This window comes from Aquarana catesbeiana, linkage group LG09 (genome assembly GCF_042186555.1).
Source record: "Aquarana catesbeiana isolate 2022-GZ linkage group LG09, ASM4218655v1, whole genome shotgun sequence".
In the NCBI taxonomy this organism is placed as follows: Eukaryota; Metazoa; Chordata; class Amphibia; order Anura; family Ranidae; genus Aquarana; species Aquarana catesbeiana.
In genome coordinates this window covers 28,415,912-28,429,531 of record NC_133332.1, presented here as the reverse complement: position 1 = coordinate 28,429,531, position 13,620 = coordinate 28,415,912, and the positions used below count along the sequence as shown (strand labels likewise).

General features: G+C 39.8%; 1 protein-coding gene across 1 annotated transcript; it reads left to right on the top strand.

Moving 5' to 3' along the window:
- Window positions 1–2,598: 2,598 nt before the first annotated feature.
- On the top strand, window positions 2,599–3,513 carry LOC141108874 (olfactory receptor 6C1-like). Its single transcript, XM_073600843.1, has one exon. The coding sequence runs from the start codon at window positions 2,599–2,601 to the stop codon at window positions 3,511–3,513; it is 915 nt and encodes a 304-aa protein (XP_073456944.1).
- The last annotated feature ends 10,107 nt before the right edge of the window (window positions 3,514–13,620 follow it).

The following is a 13,620-nucleotide window of genomic DNA, read 5'->3' as shown; positions in this document are numbered from 1 at the left end:
GAGAAATGGATAATATTCTGACGCTGAGCTGGTGTAAAGATCTTATTGAGATCTCTTTCCCATTTACTAAGGTGCAGCATCACAAAGTCATCTGAGGGAGGAATTAACAAAGCATACATCTTGGAAATAGTCAGAGAGAAAGGTTCATTTTCATCACAATATGATTCAAATGTTGTTCGTTGACGTTGATAATTCCTCAGTGGTCCTAAAGATCAAAAAAAAAAAAATAACTGCAATGCCTGCCAGAAGTTTATTTCATACCACCCCCCACAGTGTCAATGAAGACACCGTGGGCCAAGTCTCAGCGATCAAAAAATGTGAGGCCTGAAAACAGCCCTTCTCCAAGAGATTGTTAAACGTGTTCTATACCTTGAAGAAAACTAGGGTTCCCCAGAATGGGGAACAACAATGATTGTATAGAAGAGAATTTAGGATTCTAGCAAATCCTAAAGCCAATTCGCTGTTTGGGGCCTATAATGGGATGCGTTTTAAGGCCGGTAGGGCTGTGTAACACCAAGACGTTCTACGCAAGGGTACGGGACTAAACTGTTGTTCTATGTCTGTCCAGAGTTTAAAATCTGTGTGTCTGCACCAATCAATCATTCTACCAAGATGGGCAGCTTGATATTATTTAAATGCATCCGGGACAGCTACCCTGCCAAAGCACTTGGGTAACGTCAGGAGGCATCTACTAATCCTTGGTGGTTTATTCGCCCATTTAAATTTAGTAAAAAGGGCACGGATTTGACAAGAAAAGGCTGCAGGAATGGAAATAGGCAGTGCCTGAAAAAGGTACAAAAATGTAGGCAAAATAAATAAATTTCAGTTTTAAACTTTTTAAAAACTTTTTTCTTTCTTTAAAAATATCTCTTTTTTCCTTTATGTAGTAAAAAGTAAAAAAAAAACTGTGGTGATTAAATATCACCAAAAGAAATCTCTTTCTATGCCAAAATAAATTATATCAAATTTGTTTGGGTACAATGTTCCATAACTGAGTAATTGTCATTCAAAGTGTGATAGTGCTGTAAACTGAAAAATGTCCTGGACTGGAAGGGGGTGTCCAGTCTCCAAGTGGTTAAAAATCATTGCCTGAATATTACTTAAAACCTTAAAACATTCTATATTTTCTGAAAGCAGACACACTAGTAAAATAAGAGTTATAGTTACATTTGTTTTTGTTTTTTTCAAATGATATTAGGGCAGCAGTTTATGAAATGCAAATTATGAGGGTGCGTGGTAGCGATCGGGCGGCTGCACACATTGCATTGTTTATATTTTCTACAGTACAAGATTTGTTTGCCTTTAGTTTTGCAAAACCATGATTGCCTTAAAACAGTTGTCTCAAACTGGTGGCCCTCCAGCTGTTGCAAAACTACAATTCCCATGAGGCATTGCAAGGCTGAGAGTTACAAGCATGACTCCCATAGGCAGAGGCATGATGGGACTTGTATTCCTGCAACAGCTGGAGGGCCGCCAGTTTGAGACCCCTGCCTTAAAACCTTCTCAAGTTTACTATTTCCACGTGGGTGCGCAGCTGAGAAAATTCTTTGATAACCATTCATGCTTTGATGGCCATTATTTACTTCTCTAGGTCATCTCAGTACATCATATATTGTGTAATGCTGTAACTATAGATGGTTTAGAGTATGAAAAACAATTAGTATAGTTTGGTAATTACATAAATAATTGCTAGCAATCAAAGGTGGTCTTTGGAGAATACAGTCAATTAAGGACTTGTTTACAGGCTTTCAGTAGAATATAAAATGCTCACCTACAGCAAGAACCTGTAAATAGGCAAAGCTACCATCACTCGATAGCAGGGGTATATTTTGGAGACATCATAACCTAATATACACTTTTTCTTAGGCATGCATACGTAAAAATAACACTCCGAATTTGTGTCAATGTGAAGTGATCACACAGTTGCAAGGATTACTCTTATATACCCTTATATACATTGTTATGATAACACACTTGTGACAGTGGGAACTTGTCTGTATATGTAGCGCTGCCTTAATTAATGTTTTTTGTCTGTTGTAAAGACCACAAAGAGTTTCATTTCTTGTATCCTGATATATTACTTTTTCTATGCACTAAAATACATTTAATTTGAAACATTGTGATGTCTTCGTTATGAAAAAACTGGATCTCAGTTTTCAGTCTGCACCTGACCTGATATATTATTTTACAAAAGGTGTTCTGATGTTGCTGGTGTTTCTACCACAGGTGTGGGCTGTTAACTGGTAATCTAACTTATTTTACAGAATACATATTTGGCAGGCCTGTTCTATGCCTTGCTTCTGGTACTAATAAAAAGAAGACAGTATTAGCTCTTGCAGAATTTTGCTTCATGAAATTGATCAAAAAAGGCCATGTGCTTTTCTAACTAATGGTGAATTTCCTGCAGTAAAACTTGTCATTGTCTGGTACCAACCTTGACCTGCTAATATAATCTGATGCTGTCTCACAAAAATTAAGGCAAAAAAAAATATTTTCCAAAATAGATATACTGCCAGACATAATTTGGTACAATTTCTAGTTATTAGTTTTGTTCCCTTCATGCCTACTAAGTAAAACATGATTACAAAAAATGAGACAATGGTGAACTATTTCATTCTTAAAGGCATTTCGGATGTCCCTATACTTCAGGTTCTGACCTTCTACCTGGTTCTCTTCATTTACAACATCACTCTTGGTGGCAATTGGATCATTCTTCTGCTGGTTTGCCTGGATTCTCATCTTCACACTCCCATGTACTTCTTCCTATGTAATCTGTCCATTCTCAATATTTCTTCTGCAACAGTGACACTACATAAGATCTTAAGTAGCATTGTAATAAAAAACAATGTGGTGCCTTTTAATGACTGCATAGCACAGGTATGTATGTTTTCATGGTTATCAGGCAATGAGTTTATATTGCTTACAGCCATGAGCTACGACCGTTATGTTGCCATCTGCAACCCATTGCATTATTCAGCTGTCATGAATGGTAGAGTCTGTGTTAGTTTGGCCATATTCTGCTGGTCATTTAGTCTTCTACAGATGCTTCCTGCCATGGTCATTGTATCTAGATTCTCCTGCTACTCTTCAAACACAATTGATCACTTCTTCTGTGATATGGTAGCCCTGATGAACCTTTCCTGCAGTGACACCTCCATTTTGAAACTGTTGATTTTCACAGAGGGGGTTTTACTTTCAACCTTCACCCCTTTTCTGCTCACCTTCGTCTCCTATTCATTTATCATCGCCACCATATTGAGAATGAAGTCTACTACAGGGAGATCTAAAGCTTTCTACACGTGCTCCTCTCACATAACAGTTGTTGTTCTTCACTACACGACCATTGTGTGCCAATATTTCACACCAAGAGGCACTTTTATGTCAAGTAAACTTTTGTCTTTGCTCAACACGGCTGTGGTCCCCATGTTAAATCCTTTTATTTACAGTTTAAAAAATAAAGAGGTGAAGTCAGCTTTATGGCGACAACTCAAGTATTTTAAGTCCATTGTATGAAGAGAAATTGGTCAGAATATAAGCAGGTTGAATTTGAGTTAATTAGGTGCTGCCCCGGATGGGAGGGTGAGGGTTAATGTTTTTCCCGGTTCTTCTGCTTGACGGGTTTTCTTTGGGTCGGACTCACTGGTCCTGTGATATAAAAAATGGGGACAATGGTCAGAAGAGAGAGAGACGTGGGCCCGGAGCTTTAGGATTGAGGAGTGGGAGTCTGTCTCTTACTTTGCAACTGCCATGATGTAGAAGGCCATGGGGACCCATGGTTCATCCCCACTGGAGAATGCCACTAATGGACCCTTTCATCACATGGACTCTACCTGTGCAGGTATGCCGGGGCAGCACATAGCCTGAGCTAGGATTAGGGATGTAGGGAAAAGAACTGTTCTCGTGTTGGACTTTGTAATGTTGCATACTTTCAAGTAAAGCTTTTGAAACTTTGTTCTTGCCTAGTCTAAAGTTACTAACGGAGTGCAATGCAAGTAACTGCCACATTTCTACAGCTTTGGGTCACTGAGTACATTGGGGTATGAAGACATGAGTGCCATCAGTTTATGCAGTGTGAAGACAAAGGTGGTTAACATAGGTAATGGAAGTGTACAAGTCAGCTGAAGCAGCCTATCAATAGTGTGTACCTGTTACAGGTGGAATAGGCTCTACCATATTATAGGACATAGACATAGGCTTTCCGGAGGTGATATTGCCTTATATCTAGTGATCTGTAGAAATGGTACTTTTTTTTTAATTAAATCCTTTTTATTATTTTATATAGAAACAACATTAAAACAATACAGACAAACCATAAAAACAAAAGCACACCAAACCAAACCAAAAAAAAAAAACTCCATAAGCCACCTCCCTTCAATAAACCTCCCCTACCCACCAACCCCCACTCACTCTGAGTACATATATGACAAAAAAGAAGAAAAGAAAAGAAAAGAAAAAAGAATAATAGTATCCAATATTACAAAGTACACAGTACCCATTGGTCGACATGATACCTAAGTCATGGATTGAAGCCCTCTAGACCAGGTAGCATCAAACTTATTCATGGAGTTCCTAAGGGAGTATGTATGTTTTGCAAAGAGAATAATCCTATTGAGATCTACGATCCTCTCAGATACAGTCAGTGGATGAGGAGAGGTCCACTTAAGGGCAATCTGTCTATGGACAACAAAAAGTGCACGCCTTATAGTGTTACCAATAGGGGAGATGTAAATAGACGTATCACAATAACCCAGTAGACATTTAAGCAGCTCAACCGGAATGTTAATATCCAATATCCTGTTCAAGGTACCAATCACCTCCACCCAGTATCTTTGGAATTTCGGACATCCCCACAAAAAAAAAAAAAATATTAGCGTACCTGTGTTTATTTTGTTACCACATCTAGCACAGGCTGGCTCAGATTTCAGTCCAATTGCACAGAGAAACTGGTGGAGTTCTATAGACTCTATGAAGAATAAAAATCTGGGTCAGTCTGTTTGATGGAAAAAGAGACACCGTAGACGGGGACCGGAGAACATCGTCCCAGATCTCCTCAGAGATGGGACCAATATTTTTCTCCCAGCCAGCCTAAGAGCGGATGGGAAAGTTCAACAGGAACTCTTCCAACAATACCCTATGAGTAACTGAAGTTACACCTTTTATCGACCCTGCTTGTACTATTTTGTCTAAAACAGGGATAGAGGGAAAAAATGACTTAGCAGAAGAAAACTGAGCATGTAGAGCATGTCTTAGTTGAAGAATTTGGTAAAACCAATTGGTTTCTACAGATAAATCTCCCCTCAAATCCTCAAAGGATATAGCTGAGCTAAAGTTGTTATTCCCAATTTTCCCTATCTGAAAGCCTCTAAGAGCCAAAATTTGATGAAGTTTATCATTTTCCCATATAGGAGTGTAGGGTATAGTCTGGTAGGGTATGAAACACCCAGCATTCTTTTAACGTTACTTTACAGATTAACATACAAGTAGGCATATCAGCAAGCGACACACCCCCTCTTGCACCATCGAGGACATGGAAACCGACCCTTAAATGGAAAAGCGAATAATTGTCGGGCAGGAAGGGATGTCTGTTCAGACTCCCATCCAGCAAGATGCTGTAGTTGGGAAGCGAAAAAATATAGCCTTGGATTAGTAACTGCCAGCCCACAGGCATTTTTAGGATGTTGTAAAGTCTCCAGTTTGACACAGGGTTTTGTTCCACCTGTTGTGCTTATTAAGGAAAGTTTTCCTGCACAGTATTTATGATTAAGTAATTTTTAACGATGATATTTTTAAGATAAAGGTTTAATCCATTATGACCACAGTCTAAAAATATGAAATGTATTCACCAGACAAGTAATCATACAAAATAGTTCTATACATCGGTTGACATAAACAAACATTACATAAAATTAAAATTAAAATGCGTTACATAAAATCTTGAATGTTAATTGAAACACCCGCTAAATTGGAGTGTAGTACCTTTGATGTGGTACAACAGTGATAAACTCCCAAGTAGAATCAATAACCTTGTAAAATGACAATTAGACAGAACGTCTATATTTCACAAATTCAACCGATACTATACTGCAGGTAAGTAAGTGGTTAACAGCGTGAAATAAAATTAGACGTTTGTTATGTCATTAAATGGAAACTATGCAAAATGAAAAATGAAAAAAAAAAATTGAATCTTTAGAGAAAAATCTACAAGGCGGTCATTGATTCGGGAGAAAAATTATCAATTGTAATATACTCAATTAATCAATATTTAAGAGAACACAAATGAATATAAGATAAAATCAACATGACATAATTACCCGTTCCAAAACGGCTACTGGTCTGAATTGCTGGTTACCAGAGTTTTTAGAATGGCTGCCGTGGCTTTCAAGGTGGATACTCTTAAAGAGGAATTACTTCTTGTGACCTCCAAGTTCCGAAGCATAAGGTGTTCAGGAATCTTCATGAATGTACAAGTGTGAGTAGATGAATGGTGTATGTGTTTGCGTGTATGATTGATAGTAATCAGGTGTTTCTGAATGTTCTTGAGTCTCCCTTCATGGCATCTTTCTTCTTCTAAATACTATCTCAGACATTAAGATCACAAAATTATAATAGGCTCAGCCCAAAAGGTATGGCTTCTTTTCTATTGGTTTAAGAAAAATCTAATGATTGACTTTTTTAGTGAGTTTCAGGTAATATCACCTTCAACCACTAGGCATGTCTGAGAGCAGAAAAATGTGTTCTGAACTATCTTTTAAAGCGGGGTTCCACCTATCTATCGTTTTTTTTTTTTTTTTTGAGTTCATTCACAAACTTTTCTTCTCAGCATTACATACTCGCATATTGTGTGTAATATGTCCGCCTGTGTCAGATTTCGTCTGAAAGAATAACTTATATTATTCACTGCAGGCGGTTTCCATCTTCATTGTGGGCATTTGAAGCCCACAAGCATTTATTTCCTGGATGCGGTGAATGCTGTGCTCCCAGCATTCACTGCTCGTTCCCGCACATGCTCAGTGGCATCCTGGGAAGCCTGAGACTAGCTCCCAGGAGACTGTGCAGAGTCTGGGAGAGGCTAGAAACACGCCTACTCCCACGGGAGGAGAACCAGGAAGTGCAAAGAAGAATAGAAAAATAAAAGGTAATTACGGCGATTTAAATTTTTTTAAACGGCATGTCAGCATCTAGGCAAGGAAGAGATTACATACAGATATTGTTCAAAATTTGGGTGGAACCCCGCTTTAAATAAGACGTTCAATTTTCATAATGTGTATTTGTTTGTATGTTGGGTGAGAATAATATATATCTTTAAGTATTCTGGTAACCGGATTGATATAAAATATGCTCAGTATAACTTTGATTAATTACTATCATATAAAATGGTTCATACCGTATTTATCGGCGTGTAACACGCGGCGGCGTATAACACGCACCCCAAGTTTAGGAGGGAATTTTCGGGAAAAAAAACTTTTAGGAGGGAAGTTTAAGGAAAAAAAACTTACATTAAAATGCCGATCAATGCAGCCTTATCTGTCCATCTGCAGCCTTTTCAGTGTCAGTGCAGCCTTGCCCCAGTGCAGTCTTGTCAGTGCAGCCTTGTCAGTGCAGCCTTGTCAGTGCAGCTTTGTCAGTGCAGCCTTGTCAGTGCAGCCTTGTCAGTGCAGCTTTGCCCCAGTGCAGCCTTGCCCCAGTGCAGCTTTGTTAGTGCAGCTTTGTCAGTGCAGGTTTGCCCGTGCAGCTTTGCCCCAGTCCAGCCATGTCAGTGCAGCTTTGTGCACTCACCGCTGACATACACAGCCGTGGGTAGATTCAAATATGGCGCCGAGACTGCAGGGATTCGTCGGAGCTGAGATACACATACCCGAGTGTTCTCGGCTTTTTTCGGCGCCGCCGTCACGCCCAGTCCAGCCCTTGGACCTGTGTTATGTCCATCATAGGGCTGGACTGGGCGTAACTGTGAGCGGCACCGAAAAAAGCAGAGAACACTCGGGTATGTGTATCTTGGCTCCGACGAATCCCTGCAGTCTCGACGCCATATTTGAATCTACCCACGGCTGTGTATGTCGGCGGTGACCGCGGCAATTGCCGCGATCGCTCCAATGACACAAAATCGGCGGGGATTGGTCTATAACACGCACCCACGATTTTCCCCTGATTTTCATGGGAAAAAAGTGCGTGTTATATGCCCGATAAATACGGTATATATATATATATATATATATATATAAATGTATATCTTATAAAGACTGGTCATATATGTTAATCAATATCACAAAAAAAGATTATCTATATGGATAAATGTCTATTTCTGGTATATCCAATGAATATTTGTTTATCTAAAGACACATGCTATGTGTACATTTTTATACAGTTATAATCACGATTCATATGTCTTTCATAATACTAATTGGCATCTTAAACAATTCTACTTATAATTTGTCCTAAATAACAACCTTTATATTTTTACCTTTTAACAAATGTATTTTAAACATAATACAGACTGCACAATTTGAAGTGAACTTTGGACAGACTCAATAGATATTTATAGATGGATTAGCTATCTATACAGCTCCTAAAATCTAACACAATGAGTTGTGTTAGCCGAGGTTAATTTCTACAGTATGTGTGACCAGACTAGACACATATTTGCTTCGCTTTTACTTGTTTATTCGACAAGAACAGATAAATGTTTGTTTTTCTGGTTTCTGTTTCAACACAAGGCTTATATTTTTCAATGGTTGATGCATTAAAACATGGAAAGCATATTTTAGTTCATCTGTTTTGAGGCCTACTTGAATTTGAACCTTTCTGCCAGTAGATTATAAAATGTATTATTTCTTCATCATAATTACAACACGCCTTATTAATCGCCTAAATATGGTGTTAATCTTAATAAAGATCCAGATAAGTATCCAAATCGGGGCATTGTATAAAAATAGAGGAGCTGAGGCATCCGTATAATTTTTATTAAGTTGATGCTTCCTATTAACGATAAAGGGAGTTTAATCCAGGCTTTACTCTGATTTTGGAATCTAATAAGTAATAAAAGTCCATTGTCCACAATATATGACTGTGGGGAGTCAGACATAGTTATACCCAAGTAGTTTATGGAAGACACAACCTTAAAATGAGAAAGTGTAAGTGGTAATGGATTCGGAAGGGGGTCTAAAGGCATCAACATGGATTTTTCCCAGTTTATGCCTAAACCGGAAAACCTTCCAAACTCCTTAATTACTACCATTACTACTGGGAGGGATGAACAGACATTGGACATGAAAAAAAAGAAGATCGACTGCATACAGGATTTCTTTTCGTCCATATCTCCCCTAATCAGACCAGTAACATCAGGAGAGGCCTATATAAGACATGCCAAAGGCTCTCTGGCCAGGGCAAAAAGCAAGGGGGACGGCGGACATCCCTGCCTAGTGGCCTGAGAGAGTCCGAAACTAGGAGATTGAAAGCCATTTACCCTAACCGATGCCCCCGGTGCGGTATATAACAACCAGACCCACTTGCAAAAACCAGAGCCAAGCCCAATTTTTTCAAGAATGGCCCACAGATATGGCCATTCAACACAGTCGAAGGCCTTGATTGCATCTAATGCTAAAAAGGCACGGTTTGAATGGCCCACAGATGGAACCTGCATATTTAAATATGCGCGTCTGATATTAAGTGCGGTTGATTTATTGGGCATAAATCCTACCTGATCTGGATGAATAATATTATTAATAACCTTATTTAATCTAGTTGCAAGTAGCTTAGCAAGCTTTTTTACGTCTGTAGATAATAGAGAAATTGGTCTATAAGATTCAGCGTATAACCGATTTTTATCCTTTTTCAGTATGACTACTATTACAGATTGACCCATAGTATCTGGGAGCTGACCCAGATGAAAAGCCTAATTTAATGTACTAAGGAGAGCGGGGAGCATCTCTTTATTATATTTTTTATAGGTCTCGATAGGGAGACCATCAATCCCTGGAGCATTGGCATTGGGAAAGCTATCCATCGCATTTTCCACTAAAGTAGTTGGAAAATTGAGAATTCCTCTATCTTCTATTGAGATAACTGAGAGATTAATAGGGTGAAATCTGCTCTAGAAGTATATAAATCTTGATAGTAAGACTTAAAGATAGATATAATTGAGCTGGTCTGATAGCAAACCTCCCCCTCTGGATTAATTAAAGCTGAAACATGTGTAGGGTTGGATTGAGACCATACTATCTGAGCCAGTAATCTACTGATCTAGCCCTAGATTCCAATAGTTTGTTCAGCCTATTTTGAGATGAAAGCCATTCCTGTTGAATATCCAGAGAGGGATTCTGAATATGGCTTCCGCCACGGAGGTGTCAGCCTTCGCTAGCTTGGAAGCTCTTTTAATGATACTTATATTCTGGATTAACAATTCCCGAAGATAGGCCTTGAAACCATCTCACACAACACGTATGGAAACAGAGCCTGAGTTGAGGGACCAAAAATCCAGGATACGAGTAGGAATAACATCCTCTTTTGGAAATAGTTCCAATAGTAGACGCCTGACGCCCTGATGTTAAAGTGACTAACAATGGGGAATGATCTGAGATACCTCGAGGTTCGATATTCACATCCACTACATATGGTATAAAATCAGCCAAACATAAAGCCAAATCTATTCTTGATAGTGTGTTATGTGTTTTAGAATAGCATGTATAGGCACTTTCTTCAGAGTGTAGCTTCCTCCACATATCATACAGTCCCAATTCCTAACCTAGTCATCCAAAGGGGGAAAGACGCCCATTGGTCATTAACCTTGGGGCTGGGCATCTGTCCCACCCTGCATCAACAACACTATTGAAATCTCTGACTACCAATAATGGTATCTGAGGTGAAACACCTGCAAAGGAAATTGCCCTGTATACACGATCGGACTTTCCGATGGAAAATGTGCGATCGGAGCTTGTTGTCGGAAATTCTGACCGTTTGTAGGCGCCATCGGACTTTTTCCATCGGAATTTCTGACACACAAAGTTTGAGAGCTGGATCTAAAAATTTTCCGACAACAAAATCCGTTGTCGGAAATTCCAATCGTGTGTACACAATGTTAGGATTCAAGCAGAAGAGCAGTACTGGCTATTGAACTTAATTTTTCTCGGCTCGTCGTACGTGTTGTATGTCACCGCGTTCTTGTCGTTCGGAAATTCCAACAACTTTGTGCGACCGTGTGTATGCAAGACAAGTTTGAGCCAACATCCGTTGGAAAAAATCCAATGGATTTTATTGTCGGAATGTCCAATCGTGTGTACAGGGCAATAAGCTGACAAAGTATTTCTGAATACTATGGGGGAGGTATATATATATATATATATATATATATATATATATATATATAGCGGCCAGAATCAGCTGAAGGTCATCCAGCTTACATTGTAGAAAAATATATTTGCCATCATCGTCTACCATAGTCCTACTGCAGGAGAATACCACACCAACATAGACCAGAACTGTAACCCCCCTTGAATGGGAGGTATAGAGCGAATGGTATGCCTCTCTAACAGATCAGGGCTTCAAAAAATTAGTCATGCTGGATGTGACATGTGTCTCCTGCAGACAGATGAGGGCAGGATGAAAAGAAGCAATATAATCAAATACATATTGTCTTTTTAGAGTATTAGTCATATCCCTAACATTCCAAGAAAGTATTCTAATTGATTGATTTACCATGAGTACAATGGCATAATAACACCACTAGTCAACCAATCTGTACTGTATACAAAAATATAATATATAAATGCAAAACATAATAATAAAATACTCCAAGATAACCCCCCCCCAAAAAAAAAACGGTTCCTCAGGGGAAAAAAAACTGATGTAAGAAAAAAACTAACATTCAGTGGCTATTGCTGATTAGGCCTCCGACAGCAGAAATGGTACTTACTCATGTCTTAGCTACAAAACTTTCATTTGAGTTTAATTTTTCATCAACTCCCAAAGTGGTTAAATGATACATTTAACCACTTCAGCCCCGGAAGATTTGGCTGCTCAATGACCAGAGCATTTTTTGCGTCACTTTAACTGCCAATTGTGCGGTTGTGTGACGCTACACCCAAACAACATTGACGTCCTTTTTTTCCCACAAATAGAGCTTTCTTTTGGTGGTATTTGATCATCTCTGCGGTTTTTATTTTTTGCGCTATGGTTATTGTAATGAGAAGCTTTTTGGATCTTTTCCTTATAGACCTTACCCCAAACCTTGAAGTGTATCTAAGCCAGAATTTATTTTACAACATAGTTTAGGATACAGTGAGATATGGTTAGAACTAGTTCATGTTTGGGTAAAAGTTAAATTCTCCCTAAATATTGCATATTCAATTTGGGACCACTGAAACCAAACAATTGTGATGTTCCCAGGGAAAATCTGGAGGGCTAAGCCATAATGCCCTGGGCCTCCACCACAGCCAATCAGCAGCTGGAGATTAGTAGGGACATGGAACTATATGCAGGGAGAAACAAGTCTGCCCACATGGACTCCAGGCACCATGTTTTTGGTGACAGGTGTCCAATTGGGTGAATGTGACCCATGAGATTGATCTGCATGTAGAATCTGTTTTGGTGCTGGAGACCTGAAGACAACACAGATCCTCCAGCTGATGTCCAACCAGTCTGGAACACAGCTTCTCAACAGCAGAAACTGTGGGTTGGCACTTAAACTCAGAGTCAGCCTATGTTCTCTGCAGCTTAGTCCCTAGTAACTGCTAATTTGCCATGGAACTGGACCTCTAACTACCTTTGGGCCGTCAGATGCCTAACTTGGCTCTAGCCTATGCTGGTTATTGAGGCCTGAGATAAAACTAGCTATAAAATACCAGACCAGAAGGGACAGGGTTCATTAAAATAGCAGGAGCTGTATATAAACTCTATTGCAATAAACAAGTTGTCACTTACCTGGTGCTGGAGGTCAATAGAGAGAGGGCTTCCCTTGGGGCTAAGTTCCAGACTCCCCTGAGGGCGGAACTGGAGGAATCAGGCCCAAAGTAGCATGGGTCACTGGCTGAAATGCTTGCAGAGATGCTCTGGCTTGGATGCTTCTCAGAAGAACACCCAGGAATACAGCTGATGCATTGGAGCGGTGTCTGCAGACAGGTGGTGACCGTGGTAAGCAGCAGGTCTTAGGTTGCACAGAGAACAGGAGAGAAGTCGGTTCAAAGCCAAGGTCAGGTGCCAGGTGGGCATTAGAGCAAGCATAGTCAGGAGGATAGCTGGGGTCACGCACAGTAGAGCAGCAAGAGAAGATCTGTTAAACAAGCTGGAGGTAGGCAGCAGACAGGTCCAGGGCAGGCCAAGTCAGTAACAGGAATTCAAAGAACCAAGAGGATCACAGAAATATATGCACTGGAGTGCCAAAGAACAGCAAGCAATTGCAGAGGGTGGTTTCCTTACAAAGGCTGTTTGGCGCCAAACTGTGCTCATTCTTAACTATGCGCCAGTATGCATGCGTGCTCCGGGGGTGCATCTGTTATGTACCAGCGCGCATTCCTTCGGCCATGCAAAGTACTTGCAGGAATGCCAGGTCTTTGGACACCTCTGCTGTGGACAGTGCCCTGACACCCCTGACACAAGTTCACCTACTAACACACAAAGGAGACCACT